General features: G+C 35.5%; 1 protein-coding gene across 2 annotated transcripts in view; it reads right to left on the minus strand.

Annotated features, from left to right (window-relative positions):
* Positions 1-3,557: 3,557 nt before the first annotated feature.
* The window catches only part of LOC100746542 (protein patched-like), a 64,690-nt gene continuing 40,334 nt past the window's right edge, over positions 3,558-27,913 (minus strand). Inside the window, exons 3-7 of one of the 2 annotated variants that reach the window (XM_003491063.4) lie at positions 14,980-15,169; positions 13,178-13,247; positions 6,329-6,426; positions 5,261-5,474; positions 3,558-4,794 (exon numbers count right to left, since the gene is read on the minus strand). In XM_003491063.4, coding sequence (XP_003491111.2) covers positions 4,774-4,794; positions 5,261-5,474; positions 6,329-6,426; positions 13,178-13,247; positions 14,980-15,169 — 593 coding nt within the window. In that variant the 3' untranslated portion in view covers positions 3,558-4,773. Of the gene's footprint in view, positions 4,795-4,866; positions 5,475-6,328; positions 6,427-13,177; positions 13,248-14,979; positions 15,170-27,913 lie in introns of those variants that run through there. The other variant, XM_024368982.2, reaches the window with a different exon arrangement.

Below are 27,913 nucleotides of genomic sequence, written 5' to 3' on the forward strand. Positions count from 1 at the left end.
TTAATATGTTATAAACAATCTATTTCAACTTCTACAATGCATTTTATGCGACTCAATTTCTATATTCTTCAATTTCATAAAAAATCAGCTGAAAACTGTATCATGGGCAATACGTTTGCACTTAATCAAATATCAATTATCAATAATTAACCAAACCTTCTCACGATTCATTATCACGTTACAAACATCCATATCAATAACAATTCCATAAAATCGCTCTTCAAAGAACAACGTCTACCAACACTGCTCAACTTCCATATCGTCAAACTTACCCCAAACCAAAACCTAACCCCGATCATTGCTTCCACCCCTAACTCAATCCATCGATAAAAAGCCGAGGCTGAAGCCCCAAGTGCTTCACGAATACGCTCCACGCCCGCTTGCCTCGCACTTCCGGTTCTACAGATCCTGGCGCAGATACCGCACGTATTTCCTCCTACCCTCCACTCGCGCTTCCATCGGCCCCCCCCCAGGAAGTCGCCGTTGGTGAATCCACCGTTTGGAAATCAGCATTCTCCATCGACTTTTCACGCGCTGAAAAAGTTCTCCATTTTGATCGCGACGATGCAGCACGCACGCACGCGTCCGCGCCGTGTATCTGCACACAGAGACAGGCGCAACAAAGAAGCAAAGCACGGCCAATTAAATATTCATTACCGCGGCTAGGTCGCCGGCTCCGGCCAGCGGAATATCTGCTCCGCGCCGCGGACATCAAAGCGGAATGGACGAGTGCGGCTGTCCAGGACCTACCGGACTCGCTACGTGCGCGCAACCGGTCGTCATCGGCCGCGGAATTCCAAGTGACCACTTGTTATTCCGGACATCGATCCTATGAAACGAATCTTAGGCATCCGCAGCCTTCCCCTACATCGTAGCCGCCGCGGCCTCGGTAATTCCGTCGCTACGAGATGGTATTTTGATAGCAATTTCGTCGACCCGGCGACGTCTCACGCTACCAGCCGATAGACAGGAATTTTTAGCTGACCTCCTTCCCCTACCACTGGGCCACCGACGCTTTTCTTCGCTGCGATACGATGGATCCTTTGCTTCGGCATTTTCTCAGACACGCGCCAGACGTCTGCGATCTTCTGGCGAATTTACAGCAGCCACCGATATCGAGCGATTTCTGTTTGATTTTGGAGTGCGCTGTCCCGTGTCTACTTTCAGGCAATTACGAGCTGAAGACGAATTGTTTTCTCATTTTTCTCTTCCTTTTCTTTCTTCATTTTGTCTTCCTCGTTTTATACGCGACGCTCTAATGCAGTTTCGTGGATGGCGGAGTGTTACATTTAAGCGAGAGCAATGGGATTTATTTCTGGGGTTGCAGTTTGCTTGAAGAAGGTGTTTGGTTCCAAGGGAAACATTGTACGGCGCAAATTATTTCTTCCCAGGGCCGCTGTATTCTTCGTGTTTTTATATCCTTTACGTCTTTCTCAGTGGAAGTGTGCATTCCTTAACGCCAACCTTACAGGACCTTCAAATGACCGGTTTCAAAATTCATTTGGAATTGCGCATTGTCGTTTCTTTCGCTCGTCTAACTTTATGTAAATTCTTCTATTATCTGGTTAATCAATTTTTCAATTTTTGCGTATAAGAATTGACATAAAGTAGATGAAGAAAAGAAGCAACGACGAATCTAGAACTTCAAATTAAATTTTCAAACCTGCCATTCGACTGGACCTGGTAAGATTAGTGTTAATACTTTAATCGCTCCATGTCGCCACTGCTCTTTGAAAAACTTCACCATCTTCTGTTGAGGTTGACTGATACAGCAACGAGTGGATGAAATTGTAATAGGAAAATACATTGAAATAAGTATAGGTATAAGTACAGGTATAGTTTATGGTGATCCAGATCCTCACTCTTACAGTGTTACAATACAATAGGAAGCTGATAGGGAGCACGTTCATATATTTATAGCAAAGAACATTAGCAAAAAGCTAACCTTGGTGTGTAGCTCTAGCTGAAGGCTACAAGAAACAGCAATAGAAATCTACTTATATCTCTTTTGTTTCTAGAGCTTGTAACCCAAAAACAAAATTTATATTCAAGGGCACAGTAATATGGACCTCTCGTTATTTTGAATTTTCTTCACTAAATTCTATTCTCTTCGCAACAGCGGTCTCCAGGTCATGGATATACAAAAGTTATTCTTGAAGTAATTACTTCAACATTTCCTATGGATTAGAATGTAGTTTGAGTAATTAGAATATATTTTTTACTTATCATGGTGCGTCTTCATACGTTCAACTATCAACTCGAATATTCTTTTCTTCTGTCTTCCTAACTCCAATAAAGAATTTAACAATCCAAAATGTTCTTCCCTTTTCATACATTAAAACATTGCTCAGGCTCACGATTCGTGCTCGTTAGAAACATTGCTCAGGCTGACGATTCGTGCTCGTTAAGCTTCAGCATCCTCAACTCCTCACACTTGTCTTCTTTTTCTTCAATATAATAACAGCTTCGTATAATATTTTTACACATCACCTTCCATCCTGCATATATTTTCATCCATCTCATAAATTTCAATTTACATATTTTTAATTATTGGACTGGCACCTAAGTACCTAACGACAAAATCCGCAATCACTTAGCTGTTATTCCACGCAGCTGGACAAATTGCACAGTACAAATTACAGTACAAATTACAGTACAGTCCTAGTCCACCCTCTTGTCAAACGTTACACAGCAGCGCGTTAGCCTGACTCGCATAAAGACGAATATTTCAGGAAACTTTGCTCAGCAACTGGCCTGATACTGTCGACTACCCTGCATCCAACTTCTCTACCAACTTGTCGATCGCTTTCTAATTGAACGTTTCCCAATAGCGTTTCGTAATAGCAATAGACGATTATTTACGTGCATCAGCTTGAACCGCGTTGGCCTCCCACGACAGATCGATCGCAGCCATAAATCCCGCCATTAACGAGGCCAAGACGGAATTAAGGCTAATAAACGGACCCGGCATAATTGCACGTAGCCCTATGAATTATAACATCGATCCGTCTGACGCACGAACAAGCGTGTTAATAAGCGGTTGGCGAGCTTTTTGCCTCCACGTTTGCCAATGGTCTCGGCGCGCGGCCTCTGACGTAACAAGCGTGTCACGAACTTGCCCACTTGGGATACGCCGCTGGTTAATCGAGAAAACGCAATGCACGTGCACACGTGCGCTGCAGTTTTCGGACTTACCGATATCCGGACGCGAACTCGCGTCAGCAGGAAGCGGAAATTGCAAAGAAGGTTAATTAAAAGGAAATTACGTGTAGACGAGGCTTGCGTGTTCCTGTGAATGAAACATAGTTTTCATGTCTCAGTTAAATTACACGGTCGAGGAAAGTTTTCCACATCGGCGTGAATTTGCAAGAAGAGGCGGAGATTATAATGAAAATTGTAACAATTTTAGAGATTCTTTTTTTAATTAGATGCAGGCAAATATTGTGTGCTTCCGTGGATGCAATCTAGTTTCAATTTTTTATTGTAATTGTAACTGATGGTGTAATTATTTAATGAATTGTAATTATTTAAAAAATTGTTTAATTAGACAGAGGCAGGAATTGTGTATTTTTATGGATGAAATTTAGTTTAAATTTTCTAATTATAATTCCACGTGCGGTGCAACGTTCTTGATAGTTTTCCATATCAACGTGCGAGAAAAGCAAAGATTGTAGTAAAAATATTTACAATTTAAAAAATTGTTTAATTAGACAGAGGCAGGAATTGTGTATTTTCATGGATGAAATTTAGTTCTAATTTTCTAATTATAATTCCACGTGCGATGCAACGTTCTTGATAGTTTTCCATATCAACGTGCGAGAAAAAGCAGAGATTGTAGTAAAAATATTTACAATTTAAAAAATTGTTTAATTAGACAGAGGCAGGAATTGTGTATTTTCATGGATGGAATTTAGTTTTAATTTTCTAATTATAATTCCACGTGCGTGCAACCTCCTCGGATGTTTTGGATTTTGTATATTATAATAAAAATTTAGAAAATTAGTTTCAGACAGAAACTGTGTGTTTTCATGAATCAAAACTAATGAAGCTTTCTAATTTTCTAATCAAACTACAGTTGAGGCTGATCTACGTATAGTGTAAGTATAGAAAGAAACGAAGATCCTAATAAAAATGTCTAAAACAGTAAAATTGAAAGTTAAAACGTAGCTTCTCCAATAAAATTATTGTTGACAGTGTGTTGCACCATTCTCTGTATGTTTTCGATAGCGAAGCGTATTCGTAAAAAGAAACAAAGATTGTAATAAAAGTTCAGAAGAATTAGATCCAAAGAACCGTGTGTTTTGTGAATAAACATTGAGAAATTAATAACATTTAAACATATTAATAAACATTGAGAAATTGATTAATCGGATAACATAAGAACTTACATAAAATTAGATGAATAAAGGAAATAACAGTAAATGTACAATTACATTAAACATTGAAACCGGCCATTTGGTAATGTTTATGTTAAAACTGAGAAAAGGCAAGTAATTATATCTAAACGATGCGCAGAAATACCATTTAACCCGATACTCTGTTCATATACCAAGAAAAGCACCTAATATATAAGATGTTATCATGTCACAAGTGTATCAAAGACAATAAAAATTCTCTCTAAAACCAAGTTAAAAAAAGCCTGTTCCTGAGACGAGCGTCTAATCGAAGAAAAAAAAGCCTATCTCGCCAAGCCATGTTTTCACCCCTATTTCGCCTCATCAGAGTCGTCAAACACCATTCTACTACTGTTGCCAGCGATTTTACTTCTGCTAATCATCGCAGTTTACGGCTGACCTACGAGAGAAGAACGTGATAATCGTACGCAAGAGAACAGAAAGAGGAACAAAAAGAAAAAGAAAACCAAAGGAAAGAAATACAACGCGGTGCGAGTAAACGAAATAAACAAAAACAAAAAAAAAAAGAAAGAAAGATAGAAAAATAAAAAGGAGGAAAGAACGCCAAGAAAACTCGTACATTCCAAGGTACCCTCCTTCTTTTTTTCTTTTCTTTTCTTTTTTCTTTTTACCAAGCTAATTTACAGCGACTGTTACGAGCATCCTTTTTGCGCAATTTAATCCGAATTTGTCGGTATCAAAAGACGACGCCACGAAACGCGCCGGGACTACCCGTGTATCAACAATTACACGCCAAGACTTTCACCTTAATCGGTCGACACACGGCTCCGCTGGTACTACAATCTCGGAGACAAGGTGCGTTTGTTGGGTTGCTTGCTTGGTTGCCTGGTTGCTTGCTTGCTTACCTGCTGGGATTTTTTGTTGGGCGCGGTTTCCGGACACTCAGGGTCCGCTGGGTCGAGGCAGGGCTTGCTTTGGTAGCCGTTCGTTATCCCGGCCCTCTTCATGTAGTCCTCCAGAGTTTTGAAGGGAAACATGAACTGCAGTTTCTTCATCTCGTCCAGCATCCACAATGGATTGAGATTCGTCCAGTGCACTGGCTTGTGCATCTGCGTGCCGCTACCGTGGAAAAAATAATTCAAAGGCGAAATGAACCACTTTACTCTCTCTCTCTCTCTCTCTATATATATATATATATATATATATACATCTATTTATTTCTCTTTGTAGAACGATATACCGATAATGATTAATAGACTACGGAATCCCATGCATTTATGAGAAACATTTATATTGTTATATTATATATATTATTATACATTGTTATATATATTACCATTAGGTGGTCATGACAAAATCCGCAATCACTTAGTTGCCAACCCAATATTATTACGTAGAGTGCGAACAATTTCTAGAAAGTGTGTAATATATAAATATGTATAATAACGTATCAAATATCAAGAGTATAATGGCTTATCTGATATTTCATAGGTAGACGAATTTTCAATACCAGTTTTCGTATTTTCTGTTATATCCATGGACAAGTGAGTTTGCATAGAAATCCGTGGTCTAATGGTTAGACTGAGATATTGATGAGATGAAATGAAACATTTCGAAGTCTACGTGACGATGTTGACACTGCACATGTATAAATTTTATACAACATACATATATAAAAAAAAGGTTATACGTTATATGTAAATATCTACATTATATCTCTTCTACTATTAAGGTTAGGTTAGGTTGGCAACTAAGTGATTGCGGATTTTGTCATTACCACCGAGTGACAAGATTCGCAGTCACTTAGTTACCAACCCAATATATTGTTTCGTTTATTGTTTCCTATTCATTTATATACATTTATCTTATTTCCCATTCGTTTAATTTAATTATACTTTGTTTACTTCTTTCATTCAATTTTACTTATTTATATACTCATATATTTATGCACACATTATATGTATGATACTTACGGTATATACACAGGAGAGTCCGGTCCTAAGAGCTTGCTACCTTCCCAGAAACAGTCGAGGGGTGTAATGATGGCGCATGGTATAATTCTATCGAAGATCTACAATTAAAAATTGGTTAGAAACTGGTCCACGGTATTTATATCTAACGAGAAAAGCTCGCGTGAAATCTATTTATATCGAACTACAAACAAATCACGTGACATCTTTTCAATTTCTTTACATACAATCGCGTATGCCGATGCTTGTTCAGGAATTCGAATCATTCGTCGAACAGATCAATGACAGATACGAGAGAAATTGGAAGACTGAGAGAAGACAAAGCGAGGACTGAGCGATATATCGCGGAAATTATCGATTCGGCGAGTTCGAGTAATCGATCACATCATCACAATGATGGCGGTTCAACACCGTAGCTACGTAGTAATCATGACAGATATTTATGTACATTCATGTCTTAAAATATAATTTAATATAATTATATTGTATGTAATTATACAATTACACATAATTATATTATAGAATATAATTAAAAAACTGAAATCAACAGAGAAATTTGCTTGTCCCTAGGAAATATCGTAAGAGATACGACGTTTCCGATATCTCGCATACTTTTGCATATCACGCGCACTTTCGAACCCATGGAATGTCGGAGGAAGGGAAAAAAATCGGTGGTCTAACGATCAGCCATCAGCGCGGAAGAATTTTCCTTAGCAGCGTTAGACGAAAGAAATTGTCATGCTCTGATGTATTTAATGGATTATTGGATGACGAATGCTACGTTCCCGGCACCGATTTACGATTATTTCTCCTTTTCTTCGATAGTGGACACTAACGATCGCCATAAGGTTTTTCTTGGTAGGAAGGCATTATGGGAGGCCACCTGTGTGTTCTCGGAAACTCGAATAGGGCGGTCTCTCCAGCCAAGCGTTTCGTTTTTTCGGCCCCCTTGATTTACGAATAATATGAATTTGGATAGGATTCGAGGAACCTAGCGGACATTTGTTACACCATCGTCGCGGTGGTCTGGTCGAGTAACGCGACCACGAATTTAATCGAGAACGCGTTAAGCTCGTTTTTTGCCCATCGACTGTTTCATTTTTCCAACTAACGCGATTACACAGGCTTTTACTTCAACTGCACGTTCAGTCGACGAATCGTAAGTTTAACAGACGTTTGCTGCATGATCGAAGGTACTTTGTGTGAGAGAAGAAATTTTTAGTTTGAACGAAAATGAAATAAGGTGAAATTTTGCTACGAATCATCTACGTTGAATTCGTGGCAGCTCTTCGACTCGTATACGTACGAACACGTACTCTACAGAACGTTTCACGGTTTATTGACACTGTAACCTGACACGGTGAAATTTGAAACTAATTTGAAAATCTATATAGAAGTTACAAGATACTCGTTGCAAACATATATTCGATATATTTCTATACATACATATACAGGGCGCGAGCGAATAACACGTACAAGCGAACACGAGGTGATTCCTTTGGAAAAAATAAGAACAAAATGTGCAATAAAATGTTGTCATTTAAGGTTTAATTTTCGAGAAAATCGAGTTTGAACGTTTATCGAGTATACTAATTACCGTATGGTCAATTACCGACTGGTACGAGTAAACGATCGATAAGATGTCATCATAGAAGCGAAAGTAGGTAAAAGATGTAAAATAAATAGTCTTTCCGTTTAAGGATTTATTTTCAAGAAAACAGAGTTCGAACGTGTTTAGTTAAGAATCGATCTAGCGCTTACACGCGTATGATAAATTTAAACACAGTTCTATAGTTTTGTGAACACAATTAAAGAAACGTTATCTAAATAGAAATTTGTCTCGTCTATCGAACATCATAGTAAGTGCTGTATTTTAAATATTGTATACACTTTTGCATGTTACACGCACTCTATCGATTTTTGGAATCTTAAATTTCCGAAAAATGCACAAACATCCGCTGTCTACTTATCACCAGTCTATCGTGTTAATTGCAGCGGATACTGTGCGTAACTGTATATGTCTGTATCCTTGATAATGACTCGTTTACGTCGTGCATTTTCGCGTTTTTTATTTCTATCCAACCATCTCTTCAAACCATTGTGATTGACTTATAAAGTGATAGAACAAAGACAATTCGAAATCCCGCCCCAAGATCTACAAAATGTCGGTTTACGCGTCAACTTCTGTTGGTTTAAAATTCCAGTATCGAACATTTTTATATCAAATATACAAATATCAGTAGCCCAAATAATTTGCCATTCGAATATTGCCAAAAACTATTCTTCAAATCCGAAATCTATACCTAAAATCAGGATAGCAATTTTGGCGAAGAAAAGTGCCTGCGACACGGCAACCAGGCAGACAAAGGTATTCGTCTCGGTTGCATACGTACAGGGTACAAACCTCGATTAATTCTAACCATGAAATAAAAACTTCGCACAGTTAAATCTCCTAGAACTTTACGAATTACACGAGTGCATAGCTCTATAAATATATTTTATACACAACTGACATATATATATAGCTTCAATTAGGTTATTCGTGTTAAACAGCAATCTTGTCTGCCATTGTAAATCGATGAGATCCAGTGAACAGGGATAAGAGGACGCGGTCGCGTTAAAAGTGAAACATCCTGTACATAAGCGCTGGGATAATAATATTCCTGTTTGTCTGAGATACAGGAGACCGCCGTGTGATTTAGACGGTTGTTACTTCAGGCAATTCCTGCATACCGGAACATCTATCATTCAACAGAAACTTCGAGATTGAAACATAATGAATCGCGCGGATGTTGGTCGATCCTCGGAGTTTCTTTCGAACTACAGTCAGTTACAAAAGTCTACATACACCTAACGAATTTAATTGCATAGAAATCCGCAATCCCTAGAAATCTCATATTCGATCCTTCAATTTCTTTCTTCCTTTTTCATTGAAATTTCTCTCTGCGTATATCATACCACGTATTTCTTGCAATTCCTATAAATTGAATATTTGGACCCAGTTTAACTGTATGGAAATCTGCAGTCTAACAACGACGATTTCATCCAAATGGAAAGAGCAAATGGAGATGGTAAGAGAAGAGGTACTTCCTCATATTAAGGCATTCGTGACACTCAAAAAATTTAATTTTTGGAAATGCAAGAAGAATAACCACACTCTGTGTGGTTACTTGTGTTGAAAGAGTTATCTGACTTGGCAGCCACAAACATATGACATCCATAAAAATTTAAAGAAACTACCGATCAATCTTAATCCGTATTTCTATTGTTCTATTATCTTTCTACTGTCCATTATCTGAAAATTCCATTATCCGAACAGTTTTGTCTCCTCCTTAACTGCTACTTTGGTGCGGTGCGGTGAAACTCGCGCTGGTAACATCGCGGAAGCGGCGCGTCCGACGTAGCGGCGTCTCTCACGCTGAGGTAATTTCGTGCTTTTCCCTTTTCCCAGCCGCTCGAAACGCGTCTAACGCGTCCGCTCGTTAGCGGCGCGCAAGAAACGATGTAGCACGCGTGAGCGCGCGGAAACGAGCGTGCGACTTTGTACGTGCAAACCGGCGCGACGTTTGTTCGGCTTTTCAAGCGTCGTATTCAATTTTCGACGTTTACGACTGTACGTGAGTCGTTGGGGAACGACGCTGCGACATGGTGACTGGACTCCAGGACACAAACGAACAGATCCGCCGCGGATACGTGCTACGCCTAGCGATGACCACGATTTTCCCTTAAGCTTCTCCTATTAAACTAAACTGTGAGAATCTTTCGATCCGTTTAACGTTACGCGTCGCCTTCGTTCGCGTCGTTGCTAGATTACAAGGAAAACGTATTTTCACAAACACCTATGAACATATATACATATATATCCTATGTATATGTAGAATTATGAATGTAATATAAATTATTATATTCAAATTTATATTTGAGTTATATATTAAATTAAATTATATTAGATTATATATTATATTCTATTATATTATATAAAATGATATATTAAATCAAATATTATAATATATTAAATTATATATTCTATTCTATTCTGTTCAATTCTATTCTATTCTATTATATTATATTATATTATATTATATATTAAATTGAATATTATAATATATTAAATTATATATTCTATTTTATTCTATTCTATTCTATTCTATTCTATTCTATTATATTATATTATATTATATTATATATTAAATTATATTATACTACATATTTATATTTAAATTATATTTAAATATATTTATTATTTATATATCTATATAATATAACATATAATAATATATAATATATATAAAATACAATATATAATATAAATATATAGATACAGATATACAGATATAATATACAGATATACAATATACAGATATAAAATACAATATATAATATATTCAACTATTTCATATTTTTAGAAATGGAACCTAAGGGGATTTTGTTCTCTTTCTTTTGTTGTGCGTTTAAGCTCACAAGCTATTACTAAGGATTGTTGATGACGACTACGAGAATCATCAGTGGGATTTTACCATAAATTTACACGGATTACCATGAGAATTTGTTTTACCATGATTTTACATAGATTCTAAATATTACTATGTCTCTGTTCATAGTCCATAAGCGACTGTACGCTTGCTTACTCAGGCAAAAATGATCGTTGCGATTAGACAGTGGATATTTATGCAAATTCAGATTCTTATGAACACAATTAAGGAAACAAAACTTAAACGGAGATTTGTTTCATCGTCTGACTCTCGCCGGTCCCTCGTGTCAATTTTGCACATTTTTCTGGTAAAATATTGTATCGTTTGACCACTTATACAACAATTTTCCTGAAACTTGTTGACTTTGACACGCGATGAATTGTATGCTAACGACACGAATAGCAACATGAATTATTTATCTTTTCATTTCATCGATGTTTCGCCTTTGTGTGAATCTGACGCACTAAGGACACGTTCAATTGCAAAAATGAGGAACGAACGAGGGTCAAATATCATAACAGATACTATACTTCAAATATTTCGTGTTTGCACCTTTAAATTTTGAAAAAACGCATAGAAGTCCGCAGTTTAGTTATTATGATGTTCTTTTGACATTACGTAATTACAATAGCCTTGACAATAATGATTTTGACCTTGAGATATATTGTAGAGGGTCTTGAGCAATATACACTTTGTCCCAGTCGTGGAACGATCGTAGGTCAAAAGTCAAGTTAGGTTAGATCTTTTGAGCCACCCATTGAATCTAACCTAATCTAACCTAACCTAACCTAATCTCATATAACTTAACCTAACCTAGCCATACCTAATCTAACCTAACCTAACATAATCTCATATAACTTAACCTAACCTAGCCATACCTAATCTAACCATAGCTTACCGCTATTAGGATGGCAATTCTGTGCAAATGCATATACAATTTCATTTTTAATATCTTGTATCGAAGTAAACGTAATGTAACAAGTGATATATTCTTTTCGTCAAACACATTTTTAATCAAGTCAAACTCTTAAATTGTAATAAATGTAAAGTATCGTTTTCTTTTTGTCAAAACATTTGCTCGTCTCCCCGCCCCCCTACAACGTATCCGAAATTCAATAAAATTGCAGTCGAGACTTTCTTTCTCCGCGCGATTACCATTTCGATATTCGACATAAATGCTAATTTATTTCATAATATAAAATCGTGGATATTTTAGTTTGCCTGGTAATAAGTAGCTCACTTGAATCGTAAATTCATTGTAAGGAATCACATAAAACAGCAACTGATTTTTCGATGGGTCGAAGTCATATAATTGGTACCAAATAATTCAGTTAATTATTGAACATGATTGTACTATTGTGTTTGTCATAATATAGTAATATATAATGTTGTATTATTATACTGTAATATTTATAATACTTTAAATAACTTTCCCTTGCATCTAATGCAAAGAAAAAATCCATAAAACTGCAAGTGATTTTATAATGGACCGAAGTCATATAATTGGCACCAAATGATTCAGTTAATTATTGAACATGATTACGCTAATATGTTTGCCATAATATTGTAATGTGTAATAATATAATATCCATAAGTCTCATAATATTATAATGTGTAATAATATAATATCCATAAGTCTCATAATATTGTAATGTGTAATAATATAATATTCATAAGTTTCGTAATATTGTAATATTAATTATATTGTAACATATATTATTATACCGTAACATTTGTAATATTTTAAACAAAATTTCCATGCATCTAATGCGAAGAAAAAATCCAGAAAACAGCAAGTGATTGTATGATGGATGGAGATCATATAATTGTGACCAAATTTTGTCATAATATTGTAATGTGTAATAATATTATATCGTCATAATATTATATTGTTATTATATAATATTGTTATTATAATATTGTTATAACATAACAATATAATAACAATATTATATAATATTAATATTGTTATAATATTGTTATTATATAATAACAATATAATATTATGACGATATTATAATAAATAAAATAAATATAGTATAATATTATTATATTGTAATATATAACATTGTATAATTATACCGTAACATTTGTAATATTTTAAACAAAATTTCCTTGCATCTAGTACAAAGGAAAGATCTAAATGAATAAATGTGAAAAGCAATGTCTGCTCCTCGAGCTTACTCTTCGTCTCGTAGCTATCGTAGCCATCGCTAGTTTCAGAATTTCCTAATGAGAAATCGAAAGAGTCACAGTGCACGCACGATAACGCGATAGAGTGGTTCACGCGTCGAATACCTGAACAGTTGAACAGCCAACGAACACGAACGTGACATCGCGTATCTACTTATATCTAGATAAAGTGGTAGCTCTAAATTACCTGGTCGATGTAGTGCATGTCGAAGTTGGGTATGTTCAGCGCGTAACACATGTCTTTCAGCCTCCACTCGCTGCAAACGACACAGAAAGCATGCATTCATGAATACAACAAGTTTTGCATCCCTTTAACCACCGTCTCGCCGATAACAGCGGCAAGGAATCGACTCTTGCGAACAACATTGAAACGATGGCAATCGTTGTTCTTCGCCGTCTCCTCGCCACTCACAGGGTGTCTACGAAGTCTTTGGAAAGTAGGCAAATCGTGCGGTATTTACATATTCACGTTTTATTTCCAGGCAAATCAATTTCAATTTTTATATGTTCATTCGTTTTCTTTTCTTTTTTTTTTTTTTTTCTCAGAGGATAACGTAAACCATCGTTACGAATCGTATATTATTAATTACACGACCAACGTGTTACAACCGTGCTGCACTCTTAACCAGAAACTCGTTCTATAACCATAAAATTATACTGCCAGTTTTAACACTTTACCGACCGATAGTCTATTAATTGGTTTCTGTCGCCGACGCTTACCGATCGATAGCCTATTAATCGGCTTTTTGTCGCAGACAATTTTTCTCATTATTTGAGCAGTAATTTGTTATTTAGTACCAAAGTACCTTGATCAGTTCGTTGCTTTGTAAGCTCCCACAGTTTTATACCAATTTGAAAAACTTACCATTCGCGATGAACGAAAAGAATGATATTAGAGAGTCTAAACCGAAACAGAGCGGTCGGTAAAGTGTTAATAAACTGATGGAAAGTTAACTTCTGCTTATTCCCGGCAGGATAGTTTGGAATGGGAAGAAATTCTGGAGATGGAAACAAATGAAATTTGGGACAAGTGAAGTTACGGATAAAAGGATCGACAACAATATCGCAGAATATCGTGCGACGCGATAAAATTGATCTTTAACAGCTGATATGAAATAATAGAAAATTCAGGGCATATGAGTCTCAGAGATGAGAAACTTTCTTTCAAGTCGATAAGGAAGACTGCAAACAGATTCTGACTGATTAGTAGAAAGACTAAGAAGATTCTTCCAATGTGGTAAAAAGAAAGAAAAAGAAAAAGCTAATTGTAGGTAATATTGTAAAATGTACTATATATAATATATTTAGCATGCACTAAACATAGTTTGTAGAAAAAAGACTGAAAAGATTCTTTCATATTAATAAAGAGACTAAGAAGATTCCTCTATTTCAAGAAAAATGCTAATTGTAAGTAATATATATATGTATACATTTTATATTTTACAATATTACAATACAATATTTACAATGTTGTACAATATACTATATATGCTATATATTGTAAAATGTACTAGATATATATGCATTTTACATTTTACAATATTACAATACAATATTTACAATATTGTAAAATGTACTATATAAATATACATTTTACATTTTACAATATTACAATACAATATTTACGATATTGTAAAATATACTATAAAAATATACATTTTACAATATTACTATAATATCATGGTATTTATTATTAGTATTATATATAACATATCACATATATATATGAAAAATTCCTATCTTTAAGAGTATGTCGTTGATTCGTACCTTATAATTCAGTAAAATTCGAGATCACTCGCCTTACATATTATAAGAAAATTTCATTCGACATACGAATTCAACAGTTCGTCCTATGCAGATTCAAATGAAAATTCGTGGTCCTTCTCCGCCAACTTCGTATATATTTCCACGTGCCTGGCGAAACGGTGGAGCGAACAAGAGAAAAGAATAAGAGAAAGAAAAAGAGAACAAAATAAAAAATGAACTTACGTGTCGAACAGGTGTACGGTGACCTGCGTGGCCGCCTTCAGGATTTCTAAGTGTTCCTTGAGTGCGGCAGGGTGCAAGATATTCGCCCCGGGATGCCTTGGCGTTTGAATCACCAGCTGATGCGTCGAGGCGGCTGCTTCGCCCAGTGCTTCCGAGGTGTAGGTCAACTCTTTTTGCAACCTTCCGCCTTCTACCATCAAAAAATACCATACGCGTCGCGTGAATCTCAATCAGAGAAAATTGTCTAACGAGACACATGTGCAAGAAGAAGCTTTTGAAACCCGGGTTAATTGATAATATTTTATTTATCGAATCTTCCAACGATCCTTACGATATTTTAACTGCGCGATTTATTTACCACTTAGGTAGATACTTTATTTTTATGTTTTTTCTTATCTTATATTTATTATTAATTTATATTTGTATTATTATCATACCTATGTTTATTTCTTATATTTCTACTATCTGTATGTTCTTATGTTATTTTTCATTTTAAATGTATGCTAAGATTTTTTATAAAACACAGTGATTAATATATAACACATAATATACAAAATACACATACATATACAAATACATAATACACAAAATATACAAAGTAATGTTCATGTACGTAGCTACTTAATAAATGAAACGAATCTCTGTTTGCTTCTCTTTCGTCATTGTGCTATCCATTGTTATTGGGTTGACAACTAAGTGATTGCGGATTTTGTCAATACCACCTAATGACAAGATCCGCAATCTCTTAGTTGTCAACCCAATATTTCTGTTTGACCATCCAAGGGTAAAAAAGAACAAGGAGTCAAGTGTCCCAGACTAAACAGCCAAGTATCGTACGTTTGAAAATTTCTTATTCTTACCAACGCATTTTTACGTTATTCCGCATACTCCAAAAAAAAAAAAAAAAGAAAAAAAGGAGAGAAAAAATGAAGACCAAAGGAAAAGAAAAGAAAAGAAAATATATAGCCTATTCCGGCGTTTCCTCGGGTGTATTTAGTTGGTACGATAGTTTCTGGTAATTTCTGGTAATTCGTCAAAGAATGCCGCGTCTAAAATACAGGTTTGGAACGCAGTTGTCTTTCTTCAAAGGGCGAACTCACTATCTGGACCCTTTTCAGTTGGCTGGAACCGCGGCTGACCAGAGTCACGAGGCAGACCATCAGGGGGATTGGCCGGTTGCTTTATTCGCGACTCGTGCCACTTTAAGCTTTCGACGGCCTGGTAATGTTTATGCTCGAGACGATTCCTCGAAGAGAAACATCGAGAGCTGGCCCGGTGTCGTAACACACGTTTCTATAGCTTTACGGATATATACCTACCGGGAAAAATTTCTGGCAGGATACCAATGAAAGCGTTCGCCGAAGAAGACATGGAAATAGCTCTGTTATGGGTCGCAACCGTCGCCCTCGCTGTCACGTACACGACAACCCCATCGATCTTGTCGGAACGAGTCATTACACGTTCACCGTCCGTATCGTTTAAACGTATTAATCGTAACACGGAACGTTTCATGCTAATTATTCTGTGGTTTGTAATTGGACAGATTGTTTGCTTGTAAATTGCACATATTTAAAACGTAATTTATACTATTTTATTATTAGACGATATTTATAGATATTTGTAGCTTCTCACTGGTTAAGGTATAGAAACTGCTTTGCAATTATACCGCATCGTTTATCCATTTAAAATCGTTAATTGTATTTTATACGTTATAGAAATAGACATAGAATAGTTATAGAAATAGAATAGAAATAGTTTGTTAGGTTAGGTTAAGTTTGTTAGGTTTAGTTATATCAGTTTTGTATATATACACACAAAACTATATATATATAAATAATAATAACAAACTATATATATACATATATATATAGTTTTATTATATATATATCTATAGCATACAGAAATGTCAAAAAAAAAGATTTTATAAATCTGCAAACAATAGTGCCAGTTAAATGTAATAAAATTATATATAAAGCAAGTAGAACTAAGTGTAACAAACTTCATTTGTAATATTCGTGTTAAATTTTATATGTATATTCCTAAATAATTATACATTATGTTATTAATTATTATATTATTATTGGTTGTATATTATTAATTACAAATGTCAATAATGAAACTTTCTTTCAAGAAATGAATTAATACTTCAGGCTGCAAATTGGAGAAAAGATTGAAACAAAAGCTGCAATTCAAAATGAAATCTTTCAAATGAAATCTTACTATTGACGTTATATTAAATGGCGTTATAATTAACAAATTTTTCTTCTCTAACTTCTCTCTATATTGTACATGTATATAGATTAATTGCAACGTTAATTAAATCCAATAGCATTATGTTGTACATCTGTTACACTGACAAGGCTATAATATATGCATTAGATTTTTAATAAGTTCCTAAAATAACAAATAAATAAACTATAAGATTCATTAAACGAAACGACACTGTATGGTTATTTACTATCCACCTGCTGAGTCTCATGTTTCTTATACAATCATTTTAGTTGATTTCTCCGGCAGAGGCGAACAAATTGCTCATTAACGAAAAGCAAATCGGTTTCATTAAAACCGGTTCCATAAAACAAAACACGCCCCCTCTAAATCCATTACGAAATCAGTTTCCTCAACTCCTTTATGTTCGTGTTTCCTTCGAATGAGCAAAGATTTTCATATCGATAATTATTGCTAATAGAAACATATTTTCTCTCCTCCCAAAGAAGCCACAATATTTCAACATTGAAGATTGAGAAAAGTCAAACAAATAAGGAAGCGCTTATTTGTAAATTCAATTGATTATACCATGAAAGATTTTATTTCCATCTTTGCTTCCTTTATAATATAATGTGCAAAAATGTTTAACTGAGAAATAAATACATATATGATAATATGTATGTAAAGTGAATACACATGATGGTATATGTGAATGACAATAAATGATGAAAAATAATGATGTATATAAATCAGAATAGGTAAAACGAATACATATGAATGGATGTAAAAATAATAATATATATAAATACACAAATAATATATAATAATATCTATTCATTTTACATATTATTGTGTATTCATTTTACATGTTATTATGTATTCATTTAATGATGATTGCATATTTATAGTTTTATATGAATATATGTATAAATGCATAAATAATATATAATAACATGTATTCTTTTACATATTATTATGCATTCATTTTATGATAAATACATATTTATATTTTGATATGAATACATATGAATATATGTAAATATGATAATATACGTAAATGTATAAATAATATAAACATGTATGCATTTTACATGTTATTTACGTTTACACTTATTTTTGCTATTTATATTTAAAATAATATGTATTCATTTACTTACATAAAACATAACGAATAATACAACTACATACAAGTAGTTAAAAAGAACAAATCTCAAAGTTAATTTTGTTCGCAACGAAAGCATTATCGTATTATACGATATTATATTACTAAACACGCCGTACAAAATTACAAGAAACGAAACACGACCCGCATCGGATATTTCGTTCCAAACAATTCCAACAGCGAACGCAAGCAACATCGAGCATCGAAAATCCTACATTCCTTTAAACTATCAATGAACGATTTCCAAAATAAAAAATAAAAAGACCGTCAAATCCATACATTCCAAGGCTCCTAATATACCGGATGACCCAAGACTCGAAACTGACAGGCCGAGCCACAAAACCATTCAGAAGATCGGACTAAGAGGTGGGTGTCCCGGGTTCCGTGTCTCGCGCGAACCAAGGATACGCGTATTCATCGGAAAGCAACGCGGGAAGGGCACGAGAATGACGTCTGACACGGGGTACGTCGGGACCCCACCTAGTCGGATTTCACCGTCAAAAATGCCGACGGCGTATTTGCTCGTTCCGCCACGGCGCGGCCTCCGGAGACCACCCGTGTTGCCCGCTATCAAGACGGTTCTCAACCATCCACGATCATGCAACGCCGTTACAGGATCGTCCACATGAGACGTAACTAACGTTGGATGTTTGAAACCGCAGCTCGGAGAAAAGTTATTCGAACTATTTTAAAATTATGGAAATTCGAAGTATTAATTCGATATAGTAAAACAATAACCCCCTCCCCTCTAATCGAATGCTATGTTAGATATAGTAAATATCGGTAAATATTGCCCATATTATATCAGTAAACGTACCAGTCTATATAATGTAATATTGAAATACTGTGTATATGTATAATATAGTCAATTTATTTAACAGACCAGTAATATGAAGAAATAATAAAATAATGTAATATGTAAATATCAGAATGTTGAATACCATTTGAACGTAATATTTTCCAATAATGAATTATTTTTTAATATTTATAAAAAATATAGTATATATTTAATAATATAATATTAATTATAATAATGAGATAATAATGTAATATTATAAAGTAAATATTTTATAATATTAGTACTGTTACATAATCCATTTATATAATCTATTATAAAATAATATATATCATTAAATACGTATATCATTAAATAATATATCATTAAATAATAATATATATCATTAAATGTAATATCAGAAAATAATGAAATAATATAATATGTAAATATCAGAATGTTGAATACCATTTGAACGTAATATTTTCCAATAATGAATTATTTTTTAATATTTATAAAAAATATAGTATATATTTAATAATATAATATTAATTATAATAATGAGATAATAATGTAATATTATAAAGTAAATATTTTATAATATTAGTACTGTTACATAATCCATTTATATAATCTATTATAAAATAATATATATCATTAAATACGTATATCATTAAATAATATATCATTAAATAATAATATATATCATTAAATGTAATATCAGAAAATAATGAAATAATATAATATGTAAATATCAGAATGTTGAATACCATTTGAACGTAATATTTTCCAATAATGAATTATTTTTTAATATTTATAAAAAATATAGTATATATTTAATAATATAATATTAATTATAATAATGAGATAATAATGTAATATTATAAAGTAAATATTTTATAATATTAGTACTGTTACATAATCCATTTATATAATCTATTATAAAATAATATATATCATTAAATATATTAGTAATATCAGAAAATAATGAAATAATATAATATGTAAATATCAGAATGTTGAATACCATTTGAACGTAATATTTTCCAATAATGAATTATTTTTTAATATTTATAAAAAATATAGTATATATTTAATAATATAATATTAATTATAATAATGAGATAATAATGTAATATTATAAAGTAAATATTTTATAATATTAGTACTGTTACATAATCCATTTATATAATCTATTATAAAATAATATATATCATTAAATATATTAGTAATATCAGAAAATAATGAAATAATATAATATGTAAATATCAGAATGTTGAATACCATGCAAACGTAATATTTCCCAGTAATGAATTTTTTCTGTTTCAAATACGTACATATTTTATAATATTAGTACTGTAACCTACTCCATTCATATAATTATAACATCATTAAATATATTAATAATATCAGGAAATAATAAAATAGTGTAATATGTAAATATCCGAATGCTGTACCATCTGAACGTAATATTCCCCAGTAACAACACATTTTGATTTTATTAGTATTCATATACAAAATATCTCCGAAAGCACGGTACAAGCGTTTGGACGGTGATTCTAAATAAAGAAACAAATGGAAAAAGAAGAATAACATTTTTACGTTCGAGGCTTCGTTTCCGAGAGAAATAAGTTTGAAAATCCATCAGGTGCCCGTATGCTAATTATAAATTCCGAGGTATCCGACTTCTCTTTCTACTCGTGTTGCTAATAATTCAATCGGACGAGTATAGCTACGTATACGCAGCAACACGATCAACATTTTCAACACGTGTTACGCTGATAAAACGATTCTTAAAAAGCGATAGTCTTATCCTTATTTATGAAACCATTGGAAATGCCGACACCGTGGAAATAAGATAACAGTCATGACAAGAAGCAAACGGCGACACTGTCCGCGTTTATAAATATCGATAGGATCAGAAAGAACAGTATCCGAAGAACACGAAGATTACGTGTGTAACGCACGAGCAACATTCGCCTCCAGCGTTGCCATTTTCTCATCCCTGATATTTCTAATTTTTCTACGACTCGATCGTCGCACGTCGAATAAATGTTAGTAACTTTTATTCTCCTGTGAGAGAAACGCTCTTAAATGTGCTGCAAAAATTCTTCCTTCGCAAGAAGGTCCAAAAATGGCCATTTTTTAACAACCTGCTTTGGGACGATTCGATGTGTTCCAGATTACATCATCACGTACGAAATGCGAGTGAATAAGAAGCCAGCTGGCTGAGGAGACGGCGGGCGGTCTTTCGAGTCGATATTCAGGGGTGTACGAAGCGAAGACGAACGAGGATAGCAGTGGCCTCATCGTGACCAATCTGAGGGACAGGGACGAATATCCCGCGATCGTAAAGCTCGAAGGACGAGCAATAATGAGGGCGGCGTGAAGAAACGACGCGCGACCGCGTGGCTTCCCTTCCTATTCCTATGGAATTTCGAACGGCTCGAATATACAGCGTGGATTGGAATCTGTAAGATTTTTTTTCTATCACACACTCTGGTAACCAGAGTTGGGCGGAACGTAATTCGATTAACTGATGTTAAGTCAAGTGGCCGGTATCAGAATTTAATTTCAAATTGTACATTCCTCTTGTACATGTGACTTTATGTAAATTCCTATTTTATCTGATTAATCAATTACTCAGTTTTTGTTAATATATTATGTAATTAACATATTAAAGAAAATTGTAATATACTAATATATTTATTCAATCGATTTCTAATATATAATGTATACTAATCGATTTCTCAATTATTGTTAATACATTATATAATTAATATATTAATTATAATTATATTAATTCAATCCATTTTTAATATACAATTTCTAATAATATATTATATATGTTAATCAATGTCTCAATTTTGTTTAATATATTAATTATATAATATATTAACGAAAATTGAGAAATTGATTAATACAAATATATTTGACAAATATAATCATATATAATTATAACGAGAATTTATCTACTGATTATTGCTGATTAGATTGCTGATTATTTAATAATGATTAATGACCAAAAACAAAATCAAAAGTTGTTGCAATCAATGACTAATTTACTAATCAACAATCATTCCATTAATCATCACGTTTCTGATTACGATTTACTCCGTAGGTTTCCCGTAATAGCAACACCATGAATATTTTAGTTCCACCGAATCGTACAGTACTAGCCAATCAGAATTATGTAAAAAACTTTATAAACATGCGCGGTCAGACGTATTGTACAATTTTCAAAATGTACAAATACACGTTACAGGTGCTTATAAAATATAAATGAATCGTTGAGTGATTTAAAAATTATTGATTAATGATCCTCCGTTATACAAGTTATTCGTGACTATGATTTATTTATTAACGATCGTATAGATTGATTGACGATTACTATTACTGCGACTATATTAAATAATCGATTACAGAAATCGATTAAAAAATAATCAATTACTGTCCAACTCTATTCTGATTCTTTGCATCCTTGGTATTTACGTGAGTGAGTGTTTTGTTGGGGTTAGGTTGGGGTTAGGTTGGGCTAAGTACAGGATGTATAAGTGCAAATTGCAAAAATTTTTATTTTACGCTTTACCGGGTTTTAATTTTAGTTGAATTAGAGAATTTTATCCGTGTGAATTTCGTAGAAGAAAATGTCGACTGTAAACTAACGGCAAGTAAAGAATCGCCTGAAACTTCTGTCCTCCACTGTATACTCCACTCAACGTGGAATTCTTTTTCACCCGTAATAAAATCTCCATCAAAAAATATGTTTCCGGGCGTGTGCGGTCGTTTGAATTATCGCCGGCTAACGAACGCCGGATAATTAATCAGAAATAATTGCCCGTATTTATCTACCCTCCAATCTATAGACTGTTTGTATAATACACGCGTATCGTGACGCGAGTTAATGAAAGTCGTTACGGGACGTTATGTAATACCGTTCTAGGAGGGGCAGGGGGAAGGGACACGATCGTAGACGGTCGAGGAAAGCAGTCGATTTAGCTTTGGTAGAATAAAGGGTCATCGTTACCGACCTGGGTAAGAGGGACAGATACTCCCTGAGCGTAAAACTCTGGGCAGACCAACACGGTAATGAAGGTAGCGCGAAGAAGAAGGGAACCTGATTGCGCACGTTCGACCTTTTCCTCCTGCCTCTTTCTCTTTTCTTTCCTACGGGTGCGCTACGAACAGCGTGGAATGTCGAAAACCGCTACGTATTTGTTCACGGACAACAATAGCAGCGACCTTCTTACCGAGCGAGCTATCGGCCAGTTTCAACTTACAATGACAGCACTCGAGAAAACGTAGTACAGATCATTTTTATTGTTGCACTGTGGCACGCGTGCGGTTGTAACAAACCGTGTTGTAGCGGTTATTGATACCGGACGACGTACACAGGGGGATCATTTACTCAAATCACTTTATCGACGGGGTATCGAGTACTTTGAAGGCTTCAACACGCGCTACAGGTCGTTTCTGTGCACACGGCCGATCTGTATGATTATTGCGAGGACGAAGTGATATTTGATACGTGCTATGGTAATCGAACGCTTCCTCTAGGTAACCTCTTCTTTTAGCTGTGAGCGCAAAAAATACACAACGTTGTTGACTAGCGTATAACGTCCTACGTGACGATGGGAACGTTGGAAGTATGGAATTTAAGAAGAATTTACGTTCGTAAATAATGAAATAATATAATTAATAAGTAATAATTAGAAATTAGTGTCAACTATTTCGACTTCTTTATCCAGTCACTCCACATTGATGTTATTCGCTAGACATCATTAAGCTGTCGGTTTCAATGTGAATCACATAGCACGATATTTATTTTACTTAGATGACCAATGATAATAATAACGTATTCAACAATAATGATGTTAATAATAATATTGAACAGTAATTGATAAAAAAATTGTTTAAATTGCTTCCCATCAACTTGCTGTCTTTAGAATACGTTTTAAGTAGAACACGCAAAATAATAGGGAGTTATTGAAGAGAATATTAAAGAAGAATTAGGAGCGTGAAGAATCATTGCAAATTTAACCAGTCAACTGCGTTCGACGCGTATATACGTCGACCCAAAACTTTATTTCAGTGCGACTGACGCGTATACTCGTCGTATAAAATAAACAAGTTACCATTTACTATAAAAAATCCAAATTTTAGTAAGAAGTAATAAGAATGTTATTTAGTAATATGTTTTTACATTATACTGTCAGTAAAACTGCTATATATTTTATGAACAAAAAATTTGATTAATTTAAAATAAAAATTATTCTCCGTATAATGTGTTCCTTTTTACAAACTAAGTTTATTATTTTTCCCGTTATATTGGACATGCCCGAATTGCCTATGTAACCTTGTCGCCTTACAAATTGGGTGAATATTTTACATTACACTATTTTAATGAAAATATAGTATAATAAATATAATATGATTAAATTTTTTAATCGAATGTGTCGAACAAATTATTGAGAAATATGCAATTCCACAAACGCAAACTTTGAAAGTTGGTCGACCACAAAACCTACGCGTCTCATCGGAAAACATTTGCCTAATTTTATACCAGCTATGTCATCAAAAGCAAATCCACTTCGCCACGCTGAAAAAACCAACTAAATCTCTTCCATCTTCTTTTACTTCTTCTTCCTTACGAATTTGATTATTTCGTTGCAACTTTCAGATTTCCTATAACGCTAACTTTTCCAACGATCAACTGTTCATTTCTTCGAATAAAACTGTAAGCCACCGTCATTTCGCTTTAATTTCGTCGTAAAATTCACAACACGAGCATTCTCCCTGCACATTTCCCACGCGTACACTCGTCGCTTGTTTTCATTTACGTCCACAGCTTTCTCAAACTAAATTCCCCAGTCAACTGGTTAAAACCGTCTCGCGGAATTCGCCCCATGACGAGGCGAGTGCGATTCCAGCGAGCTGCTTCCGAGTACACGTTTATTTGTCCGTGGAGAGCCGCGCAGAAAAGAAGATAAGAAAGAAGCGATGGCGGAATATCCGCGAATCTTCTCGGAATCGAGTCAACAATAGGAAAAGTAGATGTCTGTAATTATCTGCAAGCTACCGCGTCGCGCTGAGCGCCATAAGAGAGACGCGACCGAAACGGCAAACATTTACCGGTGCGACGATCGAAACGCTGGAAAACGCGCGCTGCGAGAGGCAGAGGACCCGTAGATCTGAGGCAGCCTGTACTTAGGCCGCGGACTCCATCTTACAAACATAGGCGCGCGAGTTTCATAGCCGAACGGAATCACTTACAACGAGTTTCTCGATCTCCCCTCTCCGTGCCTGGTGCCGCCCACGTGAACGAGCGCGCAGCCTCTGCGCGCACGCGCTCCGCGGACAAGATGAATCAGCCTGTAGAATGCAGCGCGGACCATCGAGCGTAATAAAGACACTATTCTCTCTCTCTCTCTCTCTTTTTCTCTCTGTACGCTCTGCGTAGCACGAAACATGCGTCTTAACGGAGGCAAGCAAGCAAAAGAACGGAGACGGAGGCTGAGGAGAAAGAGAGAAGAAGCTTGGAAGGGAAAAGAGGCGAGGAGAATATACCGAGCGCCTGTGATTCAGCCAAGGGTAGAGAAGAAAGAAGAGGAAGGAAGGGGAGAGGAAACGCGCATCTTGATTTATCGGCGGGGCGTCTCTATAATTATTTCTCCGTCCCTGTCTGCCACACGGGGGCAAGATCGCGTTCCCGGTCTATCCGCGCCCTTCCGGCTACCGTGATCGTACCGTGTAAGAATCTACTTTGCTCTCTGTCCCTCCGGGGCACCTTTGAATGGCCGCGTGTTTCGCCTTTGTCCACCCCGTCTCATTCAGCCGACGCGTCGGGTCGCCGCCACCGACACAACCACGCACGCTCTGTCCGTTTGTTTGCCGATCGCAGATCGACCACGTGGCGCGCTCCATCGACAGATCGTCGCGTTGCGGCGATTGCGATCTCAGCGCAGCGCAGACGGTGCCACGAATCGTCAGCCGTTCGATCGCGCCACTCGTCTTCGATCTGCCATCGCTTCTCATTGGCGCATTTTTACGAGAATCGAGAAAGTACTATCTGTATACAGAATACCGTAGAAGGTATTATAGAAAACTGCCTTAGCTTCGTTCGTATATTAAGACGACGTAAGTCTACCAAATTTTCTGTTTGTTCAGCTTGAGTCTTCTAACGCGACCATTTAAAATAGCTCGTAAGTTAGTCGTCAGTTGTATGAGAAGATGTTTCAAACAAAAGTTGCACGATATCTAGGGTAACGTACGGTGTTCTAGTTCATTTTCTGTTACCTTAGTTTTGTAACGAGATATTACAGTCGCCTCCAGTTTTCGAACGTCTCGTGGATCCTCATGGGATCCTCCAGTGCTCATGGAATGTCTAAATAGTTTTTCTCCAATTCGGATAAATTGTCAAATTTTGCGTAAAAAGGCGGGATTCAAAAGGAATAATTTCTGAGGTATTTTTTACAAGCTCGATTTCGATCTATCTATCTGTCTATCACACTCTATGCAACTGCGTGATCGCGAACAAAGTCGTGTTAATCATGTTGACTGAGCGTATTTTCTAATACAAGATTATTAATTTGAAAATATGTCATTAATTATTCATAAAATTTCGATCACTTCCAACGTGACGGTCGAGAGTAATTTTAGTAATTTTCCGATTTTTAAAGTCTCGGTAATCGCGTTAATTATTGCCACGGATAGGCAAAGATGGGAGGCAGAGAGCTGCGGAAATACGCTTCGTATTTCTACATTTGGCGTATTTTTTACTTCTCGAACGTACCGCTATTCGTCCAACGTCAGCGTGTCTCAAACGAGAGAGCGAATGTCAGGTTTGTAAACCAGCAATTCGTAATACCAAACCGCAAACGAGTAAACCAATTGCACGATCGTTCAGCTGCCTGTGATCACACGTGGACACTGACAACCTACGATTGTACGTACATTGCCGAGCAAAAGTTCGAAATCATCGTCTTTCACAACATCCAACCACTTGAAGAAAATTAGACTTTCTTTCCCTTTTAGGAATTTTTAATTAAATACAAAAATAAAAATAGAAATTATGTCTGTAGCCTTAATTTTCAAATTGGGTTGGCAACTAAGTGATTGCGGATTTTCTCATTGCCACCTAATGACAAGATCCGCAATTACTTAGTTGCCAAGCCAATATATGCTTCGCATACCTCACGTATTTTCCCGCGCTGTATGAACTCTATAGATTTTGCGACTTCGTAATTCCGTAATTTTCAATTCCCCCGTAAGCGGATACAATGTTCGGTCTAATCGTTGCCACCGAGCTCGGTTAGAAGTAACAGTACCTGCTTGCGGTTAGCATCGCGTATTCAGGTTCCGTAGCCGCGCGGTCCGAGTGCGGACGAGCGGTGTATATCAGCGTGACGATTGCGTTCGCGGGAATCTCGGGAAACGGACGATCCGCCCGTAGCTGCAGCTCGATTTAACGAGCGCCTTGGAAATTGCACGTACCGGAAAATAATTAGGCGACGGTTCCCCGGAGAATAAAACGGGCTGCTTCTGCCACATGCGACAAAACCAGCACGCAGCGGTCCTCCTCCTCTTCTCATCTGCTGTCGGCGAGAAGGAAGAAGCGACGTTTAACGATAATTCGATGCTCGCCCCAATAGCAGGAATGGAGAGTGCGGCCACCGGACCGACACGACCGACAGAGCCTTGAATCAACAGTATGGTCAAGGTCCGGAGAAAAAGGGGAAAAGAGTGGAAAGGGAGACGCAGAAAAGAAAGAAGAAACGACGGAGCGAGCA

This window comes from Bombus impatiens, unplaced genomic scaffold (assembly GCF_000188095.3).
Source record: "Bombus impatiens unplaced genomic scaffold, BIMP_2.2 scf_0501, whole genome shotgun sequence".
In the NCBI taxonomy this organism is placed as follows: Eukaryota; Metazoa; Arthropoda; class Insecta; order Hymenoptera; family Apidae; genus Bombus; species Bombus impatiens.